This window comes from Salvelinus fontinalis, chromosome 33, assembly GCF_029448725.1.
Source record: "Salvelinus fontinalis isolate EN_2023a chromosome 33, ASM2944872v1, whole genome shotgun sequence".
Taxonomy (NCBI): domain Eukaryota; kingdom Metazoa; phylum Chordata; class Actinopteri; order Salmoniformes; family Salmonidae; genus Salvelinus; species Salvelinus fontinalis.
Window position 1 is genome coordinate 37,171,220 of NC_074697.1, and position 24,502 is coordinate 37,195,721.

The 24,502-nt window shown below is 43.2% G+C and overlaps 1 protein-coding gene across 1 annotated transcript; it reads left to right on the forward strand.

Moving 5' to 3' along the window:
* The first annotated feature begins 750 nt into the window (after window positions 1–750).
* LOC129832163 (A disintegrin and metalloproteinase with thrombospondin motifs 15) lies at window positions 751–24,041 on the forward strand. Its single transcript, XM_055896003.1, has 8 exons — window positions 751–2,013; window positions 3,559–3,691; window positions 13,211–13,378; window positions 13,841–14,124; window positions 14,363–14,540; window positions 15,020–15,195; window positions 20,841–21,016; window positions 21,137–24,041. Exons 1-8 carry the CDS (start codon window positions 1,036–1,038, stop codon window positions 21,912–21,914), a joined length of 2,871 nt encoding a protein of 956 aa, XP_055751978.1. The 5' UTR covers window positions 751–1,035; the 3' UTR covers window positions 21,915–24,041.
* Window positions 24,042–24,502: the final 461 nt, after the last annotated feature.

Consider the following 24,502-nt stretch of genomic DNA (forward strand, 5'->3'; position numbering starts at 1 on the left):
CTATGCCACCCTTACCTAAACTAACCTATTTTTTACATAGCGCTAACACGTGTCCCTTTTGCGCTTCCTCATAAGAGAGCAAAACATGTCATATAATGTAACCAATGAACGCTGACATTACTTGGGGCTCTTATTAGCTTCGAAGTGGCATTGGCAAAAGGACACATGTTAGCGCTATATAAAAAGTAGGTTATTTTAGGTAAGGTTCTGAGTAAACATTTCAACCACAAGGTGGTAGTATTGGATTACAAAATAATGAGATGTCCTTTACGCGCGGGAATGACCAGAGATGCGCACTCTACTGCAGGCGCAACAGGTGTCGTTATTTTTTCAACTATAGCCTAGAACAGGTTAGACATTGTTGGAAATATTATTAGGCTATTTCTCAATATTTCTTGGGTGTATTTGCATTACGCATCGAGTTTGAACTGTTAGGTCATTAAGCCTAGTTACCTTGTACGATATTTAGTTTGTATAAGATTATAGCTTAATCAATCGATTAGCTATGCCGGATTAAGTCATATTAGTTTCCCCTGAATCTATAACTCACACTGTACAATTGGCACTGTACCAAAAGTGTTACTTTAGTAGGCTACTTTGTGGTTGGCGATGAGTGTTCAACCCATTGCGTCAGAGACGCACTTTTGGTTCCGATAGTGGGAGGAGACAGTTCAGCTTGTGCCACATGTGATCATAATATTTAGAGCGCTACAAGTGGCTGCGGATCAAAGCACAAACCAAGGGGTTAGACCATGTCCAATGAGCTTTTCCAAGGACCTCCCCACATTTCCATTGACAGTTCCCGATGTTTATAAACATGACTCTAGACTGAGAGTCTAACTCACCAAGTCCAAAGAGCAGCCTGGCCTCAATAGTCTGGTTCAATATGGGAATCGATCACATCTTTTGGTCTTTCATCCTTTGAGGACGCTCAACTGCGGCTCTGTGACACAGCGCACTGGATCACATGCAGACTTGGTACCACCAAGGACAGTGGCGGATTTATCGATAAGTAATAGTTTTTGCATTGCAAAGATGACTACGTTTATTGGCTCTCTGTTTATTTTTATGGATGTCCTATTATATGCAAAATTGAACTATTGCATCGAAATAGATTTGTGCGTACCTGTTCGATTAGACCATAAACATTTAGAAAGACATACCATTCGACAGACGGAGGAGAGAAAGAATGACCAACTAGTTGTTTTTAAAATAACGGCTTTCAGTCAAGAATTTTATCTCAACCTTTTACCGGATTCTACATTTATTGCGCCCAACATCCCTCCTCACAGCGGCTCCTTAGCATCAACTTCCTCTGCAACCACAGACCTGAGCCACTGCTTCTACTCTGGTGATGTCAATGCAGACCAGGAATCGTATGCTGCACTGAGCCTCTGCAAAGGCTTACAAGGCGCCTTTTCTTACCAGGGCATGGAATATTTCATCAATCAGCTTCCGAACGAGAGGGCAGGAAGTGTACATACAGTGAATACTGAGAGAAGAACCCACGTCATACGCCGCCGGGGACGCGACAGGGACTCCAGCGGCAATTCCACCACGAACAGGTGTGGAGTAGGACCTGGTTTGACCCAAAGCATTTCAGGGTCTTTTGAGAAATATAAACACATGAAAGGACTGGAAATGGACAGCCTGACTGAAACTGTATTGAAGAGCTTAGGTAGATCCAAAAGGTTTGCCTCCATCCCTAGGTTTGTGGAGGTTCTTGTCGTGGCTGATGAGTCTATGGCCAAATTCCACGGGGACGACTTGAAACATTACCTGTTGACCTTGATGTCTGTTGCTGCTAAGCTGTACAAGCACCCCAGCATCATGAACTCCATAAACATAGTGGTGGTGGGCTTCATGGTGATCAACGAAGCAGAGAAAGGACCCACGGTTTCCACCAATGCTGCCCTCACTCTGCGCAGTTTCTGTTCTTGGCAGAAACATTTAAACAAATACAATGACAAGCACCCTGAATATTGGGACACTGCAATCCTATTCACCAAACAGGTAAGGAGTGGTAACATGCAGCCTGGTATCAACTCTTTTTGATGTTTGCTTGCAGATTAGCTTCCATGCAATCATCAATTATTTCCATTTGTAATAATTATCTCATTATGTAACCCAACACATTATCTGCAAATACAATACTAAGTGTTCTTTTCTAGACACATCCCTGTGTGTTACATGCAGCCTGATAATTCAGAGACAAGGTGGGTTTGGGTGTCAATTCCTCTTCAATTAAGGAAATAAACTAAAATTCCACTTCCAATTCAAATTTTTACTCAATGCAAAAATGAAAACATTGCTTGCAACTGCACAGCTGACAAGCATCACATCTGTCTTGACATCTTAAAAGTCCCCCTCATTTTTCCTATCATGAATCACGTTGCAGAAGATTTAGCATTAAGGTCCACACTATTAGGATCACTGAGCCAAAAAACATGCTCATGGAACAAGATTGAACCATATAAACAAAGATTGTTTCACATCTTTCAGGACAGTGGGTATAGCCTGTCACCGACCATAGAGATAGATAGAGGACTCATCTTTATATCTGTGCCATTATAGAGGCCTCTATCATTCTCTATGATCCCAACCTGAGTTGAGAAATTCCACAGGTAGAACAGGCCAGGCAGGGTTTTCACTAGCTCTGGTCCAGGGCTTCAGTGCAGCTTGCTAACAGAAGGCTCAGTATTAGCACTAACGCCCTGGACTAGAGCTAGGATTTTACACACTCATATGGTGGAATGGGAAGTATCCATTTCTCTGTGATGATCCACTCACTTCCAGCTGTGAGCCTTTAGTCCTGCCTCTCAGCCTGGACTCAGCCAGTCTGTCTGTTTTCCATTAAGCCTAGCTTGGCTAGAAGCAATCTGATGCATTGGTTCTCTTTGAGTGCATAGCAACATGCATAACATTTCATTCTGAGACTGATTCTGTCCAACTGTGATCAAAGTGGTGTAAAATGATCCCACTTAAATGGCGAAGATGCCTTGACCTATAAGTTACCCTGTGGGGATAAAGAGTGTTTATTGACTTTATTGTGGAGGGGGTTATTGAATTGAATATTGTAGGCTAGAGGCATGGTGTTAATGTGCTTGTATGAACAATGCAGTTGTATCGGATAAGAATTCTCAGACTCAAATCAAATAAACTAGTATTTGAAAGTGTTGTACAATGGTCAAGTACAATACCTTTTTATCAGTTCCATTGTCAGACAGACCCCTTGGCACGTGGCAGTGGAATTGTTCTTCTCTGACAGCTGTAACATTCCCTAAGCATCTTGCGGATTAAAGGGTTAGCTCACTGGGCCAGATTGTTTGCACATCAGAGAGAGAGACAGGGAGAGAGAGAGATAAAGAAATGGGCCCAACCAGAACAATGGACCAGATTGTGAGTGTTTTCTGCTTTAATATCTACCAAAAGATGGGGGATATGCAATGAAATAACAACACACTTATACGCGTAAAACAAATTACATTACACACCTACACATCTCCCCATCTCATCACATTGTCCAGATGATCACATTTCATTTGTCTTCTGCAACAGGACTTGTGTGGAGCCACAACCTGTGACACCTTAGGCATGGCAGATGTGGGCACTATGTGTGATCCCAAGAGAAGCTGCTCTGTCATCGAGGATGACGGTCTCCCTTCGGCCTTCACCACTGCTCATGAACTGGGTGAGTGAAGATCACTCTTACTTGTGTATTATCGGTATCATTCAGATCAGATCTACCAGAACACTCTAAGAAAAAAGGGTTCCAAAAGGGTTCTCTGGCTGTCCCCATAGGAGAGCCCTTTTGGTTCCAGGTAGAACTCTTTTGGGTTCCAGGTAGAACCCTTTTGGGTTCCAGGTAGAACCCTCTATGGAAAGGGTTCTACATGGATCCCAAAAGTGTTCTACCTAGAACCAAAAGGGTTTTTACCTTGAACAAAAAAGGGTTCTTCTAAGGGTTCTCCTATACATAGAATGTTTATGAAAAACATTCTGATTTGGTGTATAGGAGAACCCTTAGAATAACCATTTTTAGTTAAATCTGTGTAGAGGAAAAGGGTTACAGAAGGATTTTTATGCCTTGAGACCACTGAGTCATGGATTGTGTATGGTTGCCATTCAGAAGGTGAATGGGCAAGACAAATGATTTAAGTGACATTGAATGGGGTATAGTAGTATATGCCAGTTGCACCGGTTTGAGTCAAGAACTGCAACGATGCTGGGTTTCTCATGCTAAACAGTTTCCCATGTGTATCAAGAATGGTCCACCAGCCAAAGAACATCCAGCCAATTTGACACAATTGTGGGAAGTATTGGAGTCAACTTGGGCCAGCATCCCTGTGGAAAGTTTTCAACACCTTGTAAAGTACGTGCCTCGATGAATTGTGGCTGTTCTGAGGGCAAAGGGGGTGCAACTCAATATTAGGAAGGTGTGTATATACATCAAAACTATTAAATAACACACATGGAATCATGTAGTAACCAAAAAAAGTGAAAAAACAATCTAAATATATTTTGTATTTGAGACTCTTCAGTAGCTATCCTTTGCCTTGATGACAACGTTGCAAACTCTTGGCATTCTCTCAACCAGCTTCATGAGGTAGTCACCTGGAATGCATTTCAATTAGCAGGTATGCCTTGTTTAAAGTTAATTTGTGGAATTTCTTTCCTTAATGCGTTTGAGCCAATCAGTTGTGTTGTGACAAGGTAGGGGTGGTATACAGAAGATAGCCCAATTTGGTAAAAGACCAAGTCCATATTATGGCAAGAACAGCTCAAATAAGCAAAGAGAAATGACAGTCCACCATTACTTTAAGACATGAAGGTCAGTCAATGTGAAAAATTTAAAGAACTTTAGAAAGTTTCTTCAAGTGCAGTCGCAAAAACCATTAAGCGTTATGATGAAACTGTCTCTCATGAGGACCGCCACAGGAAAGGAAGACCCAGAGTTACCTCTGCTGCAGAGGATAAGTTAATTAGAGTTACCAGCCTCAGAAATTGCAGCCCAAATAAATGCTTGACAGATTTCAAGTAACAGACACATCTCAACATCAACTGTTCAGAAGAGACTGCGTGAATCAGGCCTTCATGGTCGAATTGCTGCAAAGAAACCATTACTAAAGGACACCAATAATAAGAAGAGACTTGCTTGGGCCAAGAAACACGAGCAATGGAGATTAGACTGTTGGAAATCTGTCCTTTGGTCGGATGAGTCCAAATTGAGAATTTTGCAGTGTCTTTGTGAGATGCAGAGTACGTGAAAGGATGATCTCTGCATGTTTGGTTCTGCATGGAGGAGGTGTGATGGTGTGGGAGTGCTTTGCAGCTGATACTGTTTGTGATTTATTTAGAACTCAAGGCACACTTAACCAGCATGGCTACCATAGCATTTTGCAGCGATACGCCATCCCATCTGGTTTGTGTTTAGTGGGACTACCATTTGTTTTTCAACAGGACAATGACCCAACACACCTACAGCTTGTGTAAGGGCTATTTGACCAAAAAGGAGAGTGATGGAGGGCTGCATCAGATGACCTGGCCTCCACAATCACGCGACCTCAACTCAATTGAGATGGTTTGGGATGAGTTGGACCACCAGAGTGAAGGAAAAGCAGCCAACAAGTGCTCAGCATATGTGGGAACTCCTTCAAGACTGTTGGAAAAGCATTCCAGGTGAAGCTGGTTGAGAGGATGCCAAGAGTGTGCAAAGCTGTCCTCAAGGTAACGGGTGGCTACTTTGAAGAATCTCAAATATAAAATATATTTTGATTTGTTTAAAAGAAAATTGGTTACTACATGATTCCATATGTGTTATTTCATAGTTTTGATGTCTTCACTATTATTCTTCAATGTAGAAAATAGTAAAAATAAAGAAAAAACATTGAATGAGTAGGTGTGTCCAAACTATTGACCGGTACCGTATATAAACAATATCTAAAGAAATCCAAACACTCTCACACACATTCCTAGAGTAGATTATACAGTATAAGCAAATCCAATGTAAGACAATGGAGAGTGAGGTATGTTACAGCATTCTTTCTGTCCCTCTCTCACATGTACACACATACCAGTCTCCCATCCGCACGACACAGGGATTCTTTAGCTAAATAGCCCAGTACTGTACTGCCGACCGTCACATTGTACAGCGCCATATTTTCCGTTCCATCCTTTTCATTTTTTTCATGGAATAGAAACACCATAATATTAATCTAATTAATTAAGCAAGTACCAATCAAAATTTTGGACACACCTACTCATTCCAGGATTTTTCTTTATTTGTACTATTTTTACATTGTAGAATAATAGTGTAGATGTCACAACTATGAAATAACACATATGGAATCAGTTAAGAACAAATTCTTATTTACAAGGACAGCCTACTCCTTCCTCCCCATCGGGGAATTGAACCCCGGACTTCCGCGTGCCCTCCCCGTCTCTGGTAATGCCAATATGGAAGACTATCGAATGCTTCCAAAGATGCCCTCTGGAGGTCAAACTAGCACTAACTTGCATTAACAGAAAAAATGTCTGACAATTAAATGCCACAGAATGCTGCACGCAAGGTGTACCGCAGTATGACACTACTTTTAAAGGAGGAACCACTGTACAGTAGACACACGCTTGCACACACACACACACACACACACACACACACACACACACACACACACACACACACACACACACACACACACACACACACACACACACACACACACACACACACACACACACACACACACACACACACATCATCATCATCATCACATCATCACATGGTGGGAAAGCCCAACCATTCCGAATTGATTTACAAATACAGGTCTTTGAAGCTAATTATGTTTAGTCTGATGTCCTAACTGGTTTCTTTGATTGGTCAGAACTGTAGAATTGTTATTTTTGACCTTTTGCTGTAGAATAAGTGTGGGTCATTCATATTATGAATTTAATCACTTTTTGACTGGACTCTTTTTGATTTGAATGACACCTTCCATACATGTTTGCCCATTGTATTAGTGGTCAGAAAGTGCACAAAGATAAGTCATGTTGCATACCCCACCCTACCTTGAGACATCCATGCTCACCCGTGTGTGTATGTATGTCTGTGGTATGTGTGTATACAAGTGTGCTTGTGAGAGAGGGAGAGAAAGAGGGAGAATTCTGTAGCAGGCCTCCCTCTCCATTGACTTGCACTGTATAATATACTCTAGGAGTGTGTGAGAAAGAGTGTGTGGATTTCTTTTATATTGTTTTTATTTCATGTCCAGACCAGCAATTACCAACAATTATTAAGATCAGAACATGTTTAAAATCTCAGAAAGGAAAACACTGTATAATGACTCTGCTTGTAATCCTGCATATACTCAAATAGGGGTGCTTATATTTGTCCTGTTTCACTGCATGTACAAGAGGGTAACTTGTACAAGTGTGTTTCTTGTACATTCCAACTCCCCCTGAGACACTCTCAGAGAGCGGGGTCATGGTCAGGGATCAGCCATTATTGACGGCGGTTAAGTGCCTTGTGCAAGGGCAGATCAACAGATTTTTCACCTTGCCGGCTTGGGGATTCAAACTAGCAACCCTTTGGTTACTGGCCCAACACTCTAAGCGCTAGGCTACCTGCCCCCCTGTTTTCAGATAGATATATTGGTCCAGGCAATTTAATACCAAAAAGTATTAAGATCTGATTATTTGACCCTGTTCCGTTTGTGAAAATACCGACAATTTTGCCTGCCGCCTACCATACTGTCATCTACATTATACGATAGTTATTTGTAAATACAGACCAGAGCCATGCAGAGAACCAACCATACACAGAACTCTGCATTTACAAACCAGAATAAAATGTGCTTGCTATTGTGACATCGTGGGGATTTGATCTATGGGGACAGCCAAAGAACCCTTATAGTTTCTAGATAGCATGTGAAGACTAAATAATAATAATAATATATTTATTTTATATAGTGCTTTTCATTACATGTAGAATCAAAGTCACTATTAAAAACAAAAAAAACAAAAACTGTTACTAAACAAATGTAGGGATCTGGCAGTACTTGGGTGATGGTCTTCCACAGTTTTAGATGACAGGAGGTTCATAAAAATGTATCTTGAAAGGAGGGAGTATAGATGGAACAGCCAGGCAGGGAGGTAGAAACATCTGACAAACAGGCCATGGAGCTCTTCATTGGGCACCTTGTCGTCTTCGATGTTCACAGCTAATTAATAACATGTCAATGCCCAAGTAGACTTGTATGTTATTATGTTATTGTCAGAGTGAACATGTAAGCATTATGCACGTCTTGCACAAAAGATGATAGGTGTTGATGATGTCATGTGGTGTTAACTAATTCAATTGTAGTCTGTTGTTGCGGATGTACTGCACAGTTCATCAATCTCCATAGATATGAGATGTTGTAAATTGGACCAAAGAGCATACATAATCCCTCAATGTGTAAACTGCCCTAGGGGGTCCTTGACTCCCCACGTGCACGTGCATATTTTGATTACCAATTCTAATCTGTGAGACATGGGTGGGGGAAAAAAGACCAGGCCCCATTGAAAACTCTTGAACTTTTCTCACCTTCTTCCTTTGATCAAGTGAAATGGGTGTCATTCTGTCCAACAGTCTCATTACCACTGAAGCCATTTTTGTCAATGCTGGTATTATTAATGAGACAACAAGTGCCAGTTGCATCAAGTGTTTTCAATCATCCATGTGGAGCTGTGAAAAGGGAGTAAAACCTGAAAACAGATGGGGAAGTACTAGCAGATGTGAGGCCCCATTGAGAGGCACTGGTATAAGGTGCACACTTCTATGAACTAATTATACAATTTCCTTCAAAAAAGGACTGTCATATTTGACATCCATTTGTGAAGTCGTCATTTCCATGTGGGATGAGATGACTTGACTTGTTGTTGGAAACAAAGTCCTCAGTTCCATCTTACTGTTTTCCTTCCACTGCCTGTGAATATATTAAACTTCATGTGACAGCATTGTGAAAAGTGTTTGGTTTGATATTTGGAGTGGGATGGAGTTCAAGTGAATAAATTACATTTCACAACATAGTGTATAAAATACATACTAGCCCTACAACATATAGTATAATTGTATGCTATATGATTTAGAAGAGAAAAGTATGGCAATCCAACTTCAGTCCTGCCGTGAACAGATGCGTTGAAGAAGACAAGTAAATCTCTTTGACTCTCATTGTCCTCATCCCAATGAATCTGTGATTATGTTCCACTGTCAGTGGTCTTCACTACAAACATAAGCAGCTGGTACCAGGCCAGGCTAGCGCCGTGAGCTACTGCAGGCTGAGCAAAACAAATGGATTGCAAACTTAATAAAAGGGGGAAATATCTGCAACCAAACCACCACTCGACAATAGCAAGGTCTCAATGGCTTGTTGAGCAGAGAATGGGATTTTTCCTCTTTTTTAAATCATCCTCTAATTAGTACAGGTGTAACGGCGTTCCTCTCTCTCTTCATAAGAAGAGGAGGTGTAGTGATCGAGCCAAGGCGCAGCGGGTTGTGAATACATGATGATTTATTAAATAAACAAAACAGACAAAGACGAAAACGAACTATACTTGATATAACTAACAAAATAACAAAACGATGTAGACAGACCTGAACAAACGAACTTACAAATACACGAAGCACGCTGACACAGGAACAGACTACATAAACGCACGAACAAACCGAAACATTCCGTATGGTGTAACATCGACACAGACACAGGAGACAATCACCCACAAACAAACAGTGAGAACACCCTACCTAAATATGACTCTTAATTAGAGGAGAACGCAAAACACCTGCCTCTAATTAAGAGCCATACCAGGCAACCAAAACCAACATAGAAACAGATAACATAGACTGCCCACCCAAAACACATGCCCTGACCTAAACACATACAAAAACAACATAAAACAGGTCAGGACCGTTACAGAACCCCCCCCTCAAGGTGCGAACGCCGGGCGCACCAGCACAAAGTCCAGGGGAGGGTCTGGATGGGCAGTTGACCACGGTGGTGGCTCCGGCTCTGGACGCTGTCCCCACACCACCATAGTCACTCCCCGTTTCTGTCTTCCCCTCCCAATGACCACCCTAAAACTCACATCCCCTAAATAAACGGCCAGCACCAGGAGAAGGGGCAGCACCGGGACAAAGGGCAGCACCGGGACAAGGGGCAGCACCGGGACAAGGGGCAGCACCGGGACAAGGGGCAGCACCGGGACAAGGGGCAGCACCAGGATAAGGGGCAGCACCAGGATAAAGACCAGCACCGGGATAAGGGGCAGCACCGGGACAAGGGGCAGCACCGGGACAAGGGGCAGCACCGGGATAAGGGGCAGCACCGGGACAAGGGGCAGCACCGGGACAAGGGGCAACACCGGGACAAGGGGCAGGTCCCGGCTGATATACTCTGGCAGATCCTGGCTGAGGGACTCTGGCAGGTCTATGCAGGCTGACGGCTCTCAACGCTCATGGCGGGCTGACGGCTCTCGACGCTCATGGCGGGCTGACGGCTCTCGACGCTCATGGCGGGCTGACGGCTCTCGACGCTCATGGCGGGCTGACGGCTCTCGACGCTCATGGCGGGCTGACGGCTCTCGACGCTCATGGCGGGCTGACGGCTCTCGACGCTCATGGCGGGCTGACGGCTCTCGACGCTCATGGCGGGCTGACGGCTCTCGACGCTCATGGCGGGCTGACGGCTCTCGACGCTCATGGCGGGCTGACGGCTCTCGACGCTCATGGCTCGCTGGCGGCTCTGGCTGCTCATGGCTCGCTGGCGGCTCTGGCTGCTCATGGCTCGCTGGCGGCTCTGGCAGATCCTGTCTGGTTGGCGGCTCTGGCAGATCCTGTCTGGTTGGCGGCTCTGGCAGATCCTGTCTGGTTGGCGGCTCTGGCAGATCCTGTCTGGTTGGCGGCTCTGGCAGATCCTGTCTGGCGGACGGCTCTAGCGGCTCCTGTCTGGCGGACGGCTCTAGCGGCTCCTGTCTGGCTGACGGCTCTAGCGGCTCCTGTCTGGCTGACGGCTCTGTAGGCTCATGGCAGACGGGCGGCTTTGCAGGCTCATGGCAGACGGGCGGCTTTGCAGGCTCATGGCAGACGGATGGCTCAGACGGCGCTGGGGAGACGGATGGCTCAGATGGCGCTGGGGAGACGGATGGCTCAGATGGCGCTGGGGAGACGGATGGCTCAGATGGCGCTGGGGAGACGGATGGCTCAGATGGCGCTGGGGAGACGGATGGCTCTGGCCGGATACGGCGCACTGTAGACCTGGTGCGTGGTGCCGGAACTGGAGGCACCGTGCTAAGGATAAGCACCTTCCTACTAGTGCGGGGAGCAGGGACAGGGCACACTGTACTCTCAAAGCCTACTCTATCCCTGATGCGAGGTACCGGCACTGGTGACACCGGGCTGAGGACAAGCACATCAGGATTAGTAGGGGGAGAAGATACAGTGTGTTCAGGGCTCTGGAGACGCACAGGAGGCTTAGTGCGTGGTGCCGGAACTGGAGGCACCGAACTGGATACACGCACTACAGAGAGAGTGCGTGGAGGAGGAACTGGGCTCAGGAGACGCACTGATAGCCTAGTGCGTAGTGTAGGCACTGTAGGTACTAGGCTGGGGCGGGGAGGTGGTGCCGGAAATACCGGACCGTGGAGGCATACTGGCACTCTTGAGCATTGAGCCTGCCCAACCTTACCTGGTTGAATGCTCCCGGTCGCCCGACCAGTGCGGGGAGGTGGAATAACCCGCACCGGCCTATGTAGGCGAACCGGGGAAACCATGCGTAAGGCCGGTGCCATGTTTGCCGGCCCGAGGAGACGCACTGGAGACCAGACGCGTTGAGCCGGCCTCATGACACCTGGCTCAATACCCAATCTAGCCCTACCAGTGCGGGGAGGTGGAATAACCCGCACTGGGCTATGCACTCGTACAGGAGACACCGTGCGCTCTACTGCGTAACACGGCGCCTGCCCGTACTCCCGCTCTCCACGGTAAGCCTGGGAAGTGGGCGCAGGTCTCCTACCTGCCCTTGGCCCACTACCTCCTAGCCCCCCCCCAAGAAATTTTTGGGAATTACTTAAGGGCTTTTTGGGCTTCAGTGCCAGACGCGTTCCCTCATAGCTCCGGTTCCTCTCTCCGGTAGCCTCTGCTCTCCTCAGTGCCTCCAGCTGTTCCCATGGGAGGCGATCCCTACCAGCCAGGATCTCCTCCCATGTGTAGCAACCCTTTCCGTCCAATATATCGTCCCATGTCCATTGCTCCTTCTTTTCCTGTCCCTTACTCCATTTACTCCGCTGCTTGGCTCTGGAATGGTGGGTGATTCTGTAACGGGGTTCCTCTCTCTCTTCATAAGAAGAGGAGGTGTAGTGATCGAGCCAAGGCGCAGCGGGTTGTGAATACATGATGATTTATTAAATAAACAAAACAGACAAAGACGAAAACGAACTATACTTGATATAACTAACAAAATAACAAAACGATGTAGACAGACCTGAACAAACAAACTTACAAATACACGAAGCACGCTGACACAGGAACAGACTACATAAACGCACGAACAAACCGAAACATTCCCGTATGGTGTAACATCGACACAGACACAGGAGACAATCACCCACAAACAAACAGTGAGAACACCCTACCTAAATATGACTCTTAATTAGAGGAGAACGCAAAACACCTGCCTCTAATTAAGTGCCATACCAGGCAACCAAAACCAACATAGAAACAGATAACATAGACTGCCCACCCAAAACACATGCCCTGACCTAAACACATACAAAAACAACATAAAACAGGTCAGGACCGTTACAACAGGGGTGTCAAACTCATTCCATGGAGAGCCTAGTATCTGCAGGTTTTTGTTTTATCCTTTCAATTAAGACCTAGACAACCAGGTGAGGGGAGTTCCTTTGTAATTAGTGACCTTAATTCCTCAATTAAATACAAAGGAGGTGCGAAAACCCGCAGACACTCGGCCCTCCATGGAATGAGCTTGACACGTGAATTAGAACATTATTGGAATTTGTTGATGATGATTGACATTGGTGAAAATGACGATGACGATGATGAGATGATGATGATGAAATGAACCTGGTACTCTCAAACCAATGTTCTGTATTTTCAGATTTTCTAGTCATCCTGGTCATATTTCCTCCCTGTGCTATTTGTTCTGTCGTTCAGGCCATGTCTTCAACATGCCCCATGACAATGTGAACACCTGCAAGGAGGTGTTTGGGAAGCTCAAGGACAACCACATGATGTCCCCCACGCTGATCCAGATCGACCGTGCCAACCCCTGGTCTGTGTGCAGCGCAGCCATCATTACAGACTTCCTGGACAGAGGCCACGGTCAGTCAGCCACTCAGCTCGGTCTCTGTCAATTGGAGCTGTCATACAATGTGCATGCATGTGAGTGTGAGTGTGAGTTCTGCCTGTGTAAATTATAGCTGTCATACAAATGTATATATGCCCCCCCCCCTTCTCCTTTGAAAAACATCAGACTTTGTTCTCACCCTTGCAGCAAATCTAAACAGTTCTTACTATTGGAGTTCTTGAACGGGGCAATGCAATTAGAAGCAATAGCATTGGAGTTCATGGGCCTCTCATGTCAAATACTGTCCCTGTTCAACATCTGCATTAGCTGACTATGACATATAACGAGCTTCAACGCTTGTTTAATGTTTAAAAAAAGACACGTTTTTTTGCACAGGTATTTGCACTTATTTGGGCTGGAAAATATGACTGTGTAATGGTTTACAAAAAGCTTTGCACGGCTGATATCTTGACTCTGTGTTTTTTTTTCTTCGAAAGGGGACTGTCTTCTGGATCAGCCCCAAAAGCTGCTGGCTCTGCCTGAGAGCCTCCCAGGCACCAACTACAGCCTCCACCGCCAGTGTGAGCTGGCCTTCGGTACGGGCTCCAAGCCCTGTCCCTACATGCAGCACTGCTCCAAGCTGTGGTGCACGGGCAAGGCCAGAGGCCAGCTGGTCTGCCAGACACGTCATTTCCCCTGGGCCGATGGCACCAGCTGTGGCAACAGTAAGCTCTGCTTCCGAGGGGTTTGCACCGACAAGAACAACACCAATAAGGCCAAGGTGAGCACACTCACTGTCTGTGTTCTGATCGGCTTAGTTATTACTATTGATGTAGATGTTGGTAGAGACTGATCTCACAATGAATACAATGATTTCACAATCTAACAACAATAAAACATCTATATCTTTGTAATAATATCTACTGTAAACTATATTTCTGAATGTACACTAAAATGTTACAATTGGTTCTACGTGTAATTTAGAGTACAGGTTCTAAATGTGTGTAGTTCTCCTACAGGTGGACGGTGGATGGGGGACGTGGGGTGTGTATGGGTCGTGTTCCAGAACCTGTGGGGGAGGAGTTCAGCTGGCCAAAAGAGACTGTAACAACCCTGTTCCAGAATATGGGGGGAAATACTGCCAAGGACTCCGTGTGAAGCATCGCTCCTGCAATTTGGACGCCTGCCCAGAATCAGGTAGAACTCATTGTGAAGTTTTAAGTAATCCTTAATTATACTATTTCGAAAAATGCATTTTGCTTCCTTACTTACAAGAAATAAGATTTTCTGAAATGCTAATATGTAAAAATACGTGTGAAACAACGGTTCCACTTTAAAATGACAATTTGAAATGTTAAAGAAAGCCATGGTAAAGCTTATACAGAAGCTTCAGAAATCGTTCATAAGCAAACGTCATGTTATATGAACAGTGGCAAAAGGTAATGTCACATTTGGCAATGCACCAGATGTAATTAACACGTTTCACTGCATCTATCCGACAATATTTTCTTTATCACATTTTTTTTTGTTTTGTCAAGTGTGTATGTAGTGCTCATTAAGACTTTTTGAATGTCCTAAAGCCTTTATAAGTTGCTTCATTAAAGGATGACCCACATGTTTTTTTACAGATGTGTACTCGTATGGATCCACGTTACTAATAAGCATACAATCCATAGGTAAAAGCTTCCGCGAGGAGCAGTGCGAGGCGTTCAACGGATTCAGCCTCAACACCAACAGGCTCTCAGCGTCTGTGGTGTGGGTCCCCAAATATTCTGGAGTGTCACCCAAGGACAAGTGCAAGCTCATCTGCAGAGCCAATGGAACAGGCTACTTCTATGTCCTTGCTCCAAAGGTGAGTACCTGCAGACTGCAGTAGCAACCTGCTGAAGAAAGTTGAGAAAGGTTGTGGAGAAATACACTTCTCCAAACGGTAACACTTTACTTGACAACAAGTGTCATAATATGTCATAACAGCTGACATAACTTGTCATAATCTGTCATAATATGATCATAACACTGTCATTACACATATTTACACCTGTTGCCACATATATTGTGTTATTTTATGGCCGGTTATGACATCTACATAAGACGGTCAAAACTCACATTTATTCAAATGTTGTTGTTTTTTACCCCGCCAAGAAGTTTCCTTTCGTTTGAAAGTTTGTTTCTTAAATCCTTTGTTGGAATTAATTCTTTATAGTCATGTTTTTTCATCAGCTGGGTGTCAAGTAAAGTGTTACTCAACAAAAAACGTCTGTCTCACATTTGGTGATCTAATGACAGGTGGCACTGTCAATGAAGACGCAATGTTGTAGGCTACAACCATTGTAAGCAAACTAAGGTATAAGTCATGTTGTCTCTGAAGAGTGTGAAGAAGAATGGCAGCCAGAAGCTTGATTATAGTATCTATCTCTCTGATATGGGGAAGTGTATAGTGAGAGAGTGCAGAGGTACCAGTCACGGCAAAGAGAGAGAAAGAGACAGAGAGAGAGAATGTGAGAGAGACAGAGAAAGAAAGAGAGAAAGATAAAGAGAGAGGACGTGAGAGAGAGAATGTGTGTGAGAGAGAGAGCATGTGTGTGAGAGAGAGAGCATGTGTGTGAGAGAGAGAGAATGTGTGTGTGTGAGAGAGAGAGAGAGAGAGAGAGAGAGAGAGGGAGAGAGAGAGACAGAGAATGTGTGTGAGAGAGAGAGAGAATGTGAGAGAGAGAGAGAGAGAGAGAGAGAGAGAGAGAGAGAGAGAGAGAGAGAGAATGTGAGAGAGAGAGAGAGAGAGAGAGAGAGAGAGAGAGAGAGAGAGAGAGAGAGAGAGAGAGAGAGAGAGAGAATGTGTGAGAGAGAATGTGAGAGCGGTACCAGTCCCGGGCAAAAGAGAGAGGGAGACTGTGTTGTTTACAGCTGTTGTATGTCGGCAAGTATTTACACAACCAACTAACCAACCAAGCAGGGTGTAAACTTGGCAGTAGAAAGCCTAAACAGTATATTGGACCTTTCAGCTTCCCTATCAAATCTAAAAATCTAAAAATCAGCTATTAAAGACTACCAGAACCCACTGGATTCTCCAATTACATTGAATTAACTACAGGACAAAATACAAACCCTCCAACCCAAAAAGGCATGTTGTGTTGATGGTATCCCAAATTAAATGATAAAATATACAGGCCACAAATTTCAATTGGCTATACTTAAACTCTTTAACATCATCCACAGCTCTGACATCTTCCCCAATATTTGGAACCAAAGACTGATCACCCCAATACACAAAAGTGGAAACAAATTTGATGCCAATAACTACCGTGGGATATGCATCAACAGCAATCTTGGGAAAATCCTCTGCATTATCATTAACAGCATACTTGTACATTTCCTCAGTGAAAACAATGTAATGAGCAAATGTCAAATTGTCTTTTTACCAAATGACCATACGACAGACCACGTATTCACCTTGCACACCCTAATTGACAAAGAAACCAAAAGAAATGCAAAGTCTTCTCATGCTTGGTTGATTTCAAAAAAGCTTTTGACTCAATTTGTAATGAGAGTTTGCTATACAAATTGATGGAAAGCGGTGTTGGGGGAAATATACAATGTTATAAAATCCATGTACACAAACAAAAGACACACACATTTCTTTCCACAGGGCCGTGGGGTGAGACAGGGATGCAGCTTGAGCCCCACCCTCTTCAACATATATATCAACAAATTGGCGAGGGCACTAGAACAGTCTGCAGCAACTGGCCTCACCCTACTAGAATCTGAAGTCAAATGTCTACTGTTTGCTGATGATCTGGTGCTTCCGTCCCCAACCAAGAAGGGCCTACAGCAGCACCTAGATATTCTGCACAGATTCTGTTAGACCTGGGCCCTGACAGTAAATCTTAGTAAGACAAAAATAATAGTGTTCCAAAAAGGTCCAGTTGCCAGGACCACAAATACAAATTCCATCTAGACACTGTTGCCCTAGAGCACACAAAAAACTTGACCTACCTTGGCCTAAACATCAGCACCATAGGTAACTTCCACAAAGCTGTGAACGATCTGCTAGAAGGGCCTTCTACGCCATCAAAAGGAACATAAAATTCAACATCCCAATTAGGTTCTGGCAAAAAATACTTGAATTAGTTATAGAACCCATTGCCCTTTATGGTTGTGAGGTCTGGGGTCCGCTCACCAACCAAGAATTCACAAAATGGGACAAACACCAAATTTAGACTCTGCATGCAGAATTCTGCAAAAACATCCTCTCTGTACAACGTGAAACACCAAAGAACGCATGTAGAGCAGAATTAGGCCGATACCCACTAATTATCAAAATTAAATTCTACAATCACCTAAAAGGAAGCGATTCCCAAACTTTCCATAACAAAGCCATGACCTACAGAGAGATTAACCTAGAGAAGAGTCCCTTAAGCAAGTTGGTCCTGTTCACAAACACAAACAGACCCCACAGAGACCCAGGACAGCAACAGCAACACAATTAGACCCAACCAAATCATGAGAAAACAAAAAGATAATTACTTGAAACAATTGAAAGAATTTACCAAACAACTGAGCAAACTGGAATGCTATTTGGCCCTAAACAGAGAGTACACAGTGTCAGAATACCGGAACGCTGTGACTGACCCAAAATGAAGGAAAGCTTTGCCTATGTACACAGTAAGTGAGCATGGCCTTGCTATTGAGAGAGGCCGCCGTAGGCAGACCTGGCTCTCAAAAGAAAACAGGCTATGTGCACACTGCCCACAAAATTAGGTGGAAACTGAGTTGCACTTCCTAACCTCCTGCCAAATGTACAGTATGACCATATTAGAGACACATATTTCCCTCAGTTTACACAGACCCACAAAGAATTCCAAAACAAGTCAAATTTTGATAAAATCTCATATATATTGGATGAAATACCAGTGTGCCATCAAGATTTACCACAGTGTGCCATCAAGATTTACCACAGTGTGCCATCAAGATTTACCACAGTGTGCCATCAAGCAGCAAAATTTGTGACCTGCTGCCACAAGGAAAGGACAACGAGTGAAGAACAAACACCATTGTAAATACAACCCATATTTATCTTTATTTATTTTCCCTTTTGTACTTTAACTATTTGCACATAATTTTAACACTGTACATACTATGACATTTAAAATGTGTCTATTCCTTTGAAACTTGTGACTTAATGTTTACCGTTAATTTTTGATTGATTATTTCACTTTTGTTTATTATCTATTTCACTTGCTTTGGCAATGTAAACATGTGTTTCCCATGCCAATAAAGCCCTTTGAATTGAACTGAATTTAATTGAGAGAGAGAGACAGCAGACATGGACGGTGTTGTTTACAGCTGTTGTATCTCGGCAAGTATTTACACAACCAACCAACCAACCAACCAACCGACCAACCAACCAAGCACTGAAACAAGCTTTTATATCAATACATACCAGACCTCTCTTTCCCTTTGAGCATTCTGATATTTAGACTTGCTTGTTTGCTGTTCTGTCTTTAGATGCTCCAGATAGTTGATGGATAGAAAAGTGTGGATCCATTTGGGGTCTTTTAGAATGGAATCTCTCTCTAACAATTACAATATCTAACAATTACTCCAATCAGAATTGGATCAGAATTGGATCACTGTCCTCTGGATGCAAAGTTGCTGTTCTCCCAATTTCTGCAGAGCGCATCAAGTAGGATTGTATTGCATTGACAGGAGCATTTTTCAATAATTCCTGGTTGCAAGGGTTTGAGATTAAAGAACAGAGCAGAGTGTAGCCGCGTCTGCACATATTGATATTCCTTACTAATTTGTGAGTTATTTGCAGTTATAACATATTTTTGGTCAGCAAACAGAATTCGTACTGTCATGTTAGTCCTGGAAAAGGCATGGTGTGCGCATCACCTGCATGTGGGGTCCCGAGTGGCGCAGTGGTCTAAGCCACTGCATCTCAGTGCTAGAGGCTGTGTCACAATCGGCCATGATTGGGAGTCCCATAGGGCGATGCACAATTGGCCCAGCGTTGTCCGGGTTAGGGTTTGGCCGGAGTAGGCTGTCATTGTAAATAAGAATTTGTTCTTAACTGACTTGCCTAGTTAAATAGGTTAAATAAAAAATAACAATGTGTGCCAGTGAGAGACCCTAGCCTATAAAATAATGATAGCCTGTAGTCTAACTAGATAGCCAATTCACCACTTATCGTGTAGCCTGGCTAGTTATGTTGATAGTTAACTATTTAGCTATTAGCATGTATTATGTCTTTGTCTAGTCCGATGTCCCTAAAAACTTTCCACTGGCACACTGCAAATGGCCGACATGCAGTCGATGAATGGGTGCCTAAATAAACCAACGCTTCATTCTCCGGTTGTAAAACCGTCTCTACGGTTTTATTTACCTGACACCATTGGAAAGCTGGGATTCCCCTCTATTCAACATTGGCCATGTCATTCTGACAACTTTAAAATATATTCTTAGAATTAACAAATATCTCCCATGCAGTCAATAGATATCCCCTGAAACCTGAATATTGTGCCTTAGGTTATAGATAAACATGTCTTAGTTAGTTACCTTGCTTTGAAGTAGCCTAATTTAGCCATTTGCCACCTGATTCATTGAATGAGGAACTTATTTTATAAAGACATAAAACGTATTTGGTTGTAAATGTAGGCATAGTGTTGCAATCATCCTCAAGGAGAGACTTAAAGACCCAGTGCAGTCCAAATTCAGTTTTTTCTGTTTTATATCATATTGTACAACTGCTGATGAAACTAACACTGTAAAAGTGTGAAAAAATGATTAGTATTATTTCCTAAAGGTTGCTGGTTGAAAATACACTCTACACAGGACCTTCTAATCAGCAGGTTTGCTTTGGCGGGAGTATCGGCTTTCCATGGTGACATCACCATGCGATTCACTGGTTAATAGAACAATAACAAAAAGAGTTCCAAACCTCTCTGCCAATAACAGCTAGTTTTCAGTTTTCCCATCCCCATTCAGACTACTCCCAGATAGTCCTAGCAAAATTCTTGCTTGAAATATTGTTTATTGCTAAAAAGCAGCTTTTGCCCATTTTAATGGAAATCTTTTACAGTAAGGTCCTTAATTGTTACACAGAAATGATTTGATATTGATATAAAATGGCTGCATTGGGACTTTAAAGGGGCAATGTTGTATTTTGAGACAGTCTTGAATCTGCAAAGAAGCCAATAGGCAGAGGGTAGCCTACATTTTTGTCTGATTATCTGTATGCTAATAGGCATAACAATGATAATAATACATTTCATTTTGTAAAGTGGTTCCTTGCGTCATACAACACTATTTCCAGTTACCTTTTTGGCGCATTGTGTTACAGACCAAGTGACTTGAGCTTTCGGACAAGTAAAAAATTTGTCCTACTTTTCCAAAGGAAAAGTTAGTGTCAAGCTCACACTCACACACACTCACACACACACACACTCTTTCTCTCGCCTCCTTTCCCTCTCACTAACATTTCCCTATTCACACCTACAGGTTGTTGATGGAACACCCTGTTCTCCCGACACCTCTGCAGTGTGTGTCCAAGGGAAATGTATCAAGGCGGGCTGCGACGGCAAGCTCAGCTCCAATAAGAGGTATGACAAGTGTGGTGTGTGTGGAGGGGACAACCAAAGCTGCAAGAAAGTGTCCGGATTGTTCACCAAACCCATGTAAGTGACCAGCACACAGTATGCTGTTCTCAGTGCATGCAAGAATCTACTACTTTTTTGTACCATACTTTATGTCACCATACTTTATGTCACCATACTTTGTCACCGTCATTTTTTCAGTCATGGCTACAACTTTGTGGTGATGTTGCCTGTGGGAGCGTCCAACATCGACATCCGGCAGCGTGGCTACAGAGGCTTGATTAACGACGACAACTACCTAGCGGTGAAGAACCGACATGGCAAGTACCTTCTGAACGGGAACTACGTGGTGTCAGCGGTGGAGCGGGACATCATTGTGAAGGGCAGCCTGCTGCGCTACAGTGGCACCACCAGTGCTGTGGAGATCCTCCAGGCCACCAGGCCTCTCCAGGAAGCCCTGACTGTGGAGGTCCTCTCGGTGGGGAAGATGACCCCTCCCCGGATCCGCTATTCATTCTACCTGGCCCGGGAGCACCACAAGGAGGAGAACATCCTGAAGAAAATGGAGAGGAGCCACTCGCAGAACAGCGTCCTGATGGACCGCAACAAGATGAAGCTGAAGGAGTCGTCGCACAAGTCCATGCCCCCAAACATGTGGTTGACGGGGTCATGGGAAGAGTGCACCGTGACCTGTGGGAACGGGCTCCAGAGTAGACGGGTTCAGTGTACGGACCCAGAGGGCAAAACAGCCACGGACTGTGACAGCTTACAGAGGCCGGCTGCCACCAGGGTATGTGGGGACCCCTGTCCCATCTGGGACATAGGCCAGTGGTCTTTGTGCTCCAAGACATGTGGGAGGGGCTTCAAGCGGCGGCCGCTGCGTTGCACCACTCAGACTGGCATGCACCTACCCAGAGAGCACTGTTCTGGCATGAAGAAGCCACAGGAACTAGATTTCTGCACAGTGCAGCCGTGTTAGAGAAGTTCTATGTCTGCTGATTCTTTGTGTTGTTCCAGTGATACTCTTGAAAAGAAAACCCATTCGCTGTCCTATTGGGTTCTGACAAACTCCCGTAGTGCATGGCATTGTTGTGATGACAAAATGGTATTTGAAACAGCTAAGGGACAGAAAGTGGTAGAGGTACAAACTGTGGGACCATTTCAGTTGAGTTGGAGTTACTGGCAGTGCCCGAATACTCGTACTTGTGTCCTAAGAAGTAGGGTTTTTGAGTATGCGAAAAATATAATGTTTTATTGTATGGGAAATTTCTAATATTGAGTGTTTTTAATGCCAGGACTTCTTTTGGCTTTAAATCTAATATGAATTTGCTGTACACTATTGAGGAAGATTATCGTGTTTATTAGATCCATGTGAGTTTGACAACAGCTGATAATCAGAAAAGGGGAAGGGCTGTACCAAAATGAACGAAAGGCAGGGAACAACCCGCCTACCCATTAGATGATACGCTCTCAGTATGGATGAGCCTAGTATGTTGATATATGTTGCTTACTGCAAATATTTTTAACAAACTGTGTTCTAAATAGTATGTAGTAAGGTTAATACATCGTTTATTATTTTAGTGGTCAGTAGGCAAGAACGATTTTGGACACAGCCATTCTACCTCTAGTGAGACAAAGAGTAAAACACACATGAACACACAGCACTGGTCTAGGTACAGTCTATATACAGGAGGTCTATAGACTTGCTGTATTTGACACCAGAGACTCAATTAACTTCAAATCAGCAACTTGATTATGGAGCAGTATGTTTGCTATCTTGATTTATTGACATCTGAAACAGTGAACATCTTTTATCTGTGATTCACCATCCCCATTTTTCCAGTAATAATCTTAATGAAATGTGAAATGCAGTACTGTACCTGCAAAATATAAGACCTGTTTGGTCCATGCACTAGTTTCAAATGAGATTTTTGTATTTACAATGGAATTTTATTAATATTGTTAATTGTTACTCTATTAGGTACATTGACATAAATTAAATATCATTTAAAAAATGTATAATTAAATTACAATTGTAATCTGAACAATTTGCTAAAGTCTTGTTAAAACCCTACAATATACCTTTATCAATTTCCATGATTAAACAGTTGATAGTAATATTTCTCATATGATAATTAAAAATTGTTAATGGAATATCCTATACACTTGAAAAGATTATCAGCAAATGCAATTATAAAAGCAATTATGAATCGGATTTTAATCAATCCAGTGATGCAATAAAGCAGTGCAAATTTGGACAAACAATTAAATATTTTAAGAGAAAGAAACAATATATGTAAATATAGACATAGAGAATCAAACTGTATGTACTATATAACTAATGATTCGTTTCAAGAAACAATGTACTTGTATTGTGCAATGCATCATTTTCCTCTTAATGTTGTGTCTTGAACAGTCCAAATTTCACAAAGCTCAGATTGTATTCATGTTTTGCCAAAGAGATGAGGATACTGAAGATGAGGAAAGCCTTTGTACTGCAAGAGACAAATCTCAGATTCACTACGTGAACTTGACATAGCATAGCTTTCTTACCTCTTGCAGTAGAGTGGATGCTGATATTTTCCGTGTCCCCTTTTGCATGATAGTCATTTGAGAATTTGAGTTTCAAGTAAATACTATTAGTTACAGTGTGTTCAGTCCAGCTATTTCAATGCAATGCTGGTAAATTATCATAGGAATTTTACAAGCCCATGTCACATCATCAGCAATGCAATTTCTGAAACTTTGTCCTCTCCATTGACTTTTCTAATAAAGCCTGTATGACATTATTATGTAATAATAATAGTTTTATTACAATGCATAGGAATGTGACAAAAGACCTTTGTTTTGCTCTACATTCCATTGAGACCCACTGTCAATGAAAATGTACTTTCCTAGCATCACTCCCATGATGCCATTCTGTTGTTTATTTTGTCTTGGTTCGGAGGAACCACATCTTCCATCTAAAAGATGGTTCCTGTACTCTTTGGAATTGTAGCTATTTCATTTTCGTTTGCATCACGTACAGCAAAATACTTGTTCTTTCATCAGCTGCATTTGTATACTATGTATACATTCATCTGTGCACAAATAAATAACACGTGAATATTGTGTTCTTTGTGTTCCCGTCACGTGTGTTTAATGTCAGTGATGTGGAGACAACTAGTCAGATGATTCCCACTCTCCCTTTCTGGGAATTACATACAGTAGGGAGCGGTAGCAACCAATGACCAATTTTCATGCAGCGCAACACAAAAGTTGTCCAATGGTTGTTACAAAGTAGCAATGGCATGTTGAGGCCTGCAACTTTGAGTCAACATTGAACAATGTTGTGTGGTAGTGATGTGTTTGCTGGCTAGCTACTGTATGTAGGCCTGCAACCTTTCTTAGATTTGCCAAAAAGTTGACATGTGTGGAAGTTGTTGGATCTTTAACTGTAATAACACATACTCCTATGACCACTATCTTAAAGGGATAGTTCAGTCAAATTAAAGGGATAGTTCAGTAATCTTACAGGGATAGTTCAGTCATATTAAAGGGATAGTTCAGTAATCTTAAAGGGATAGT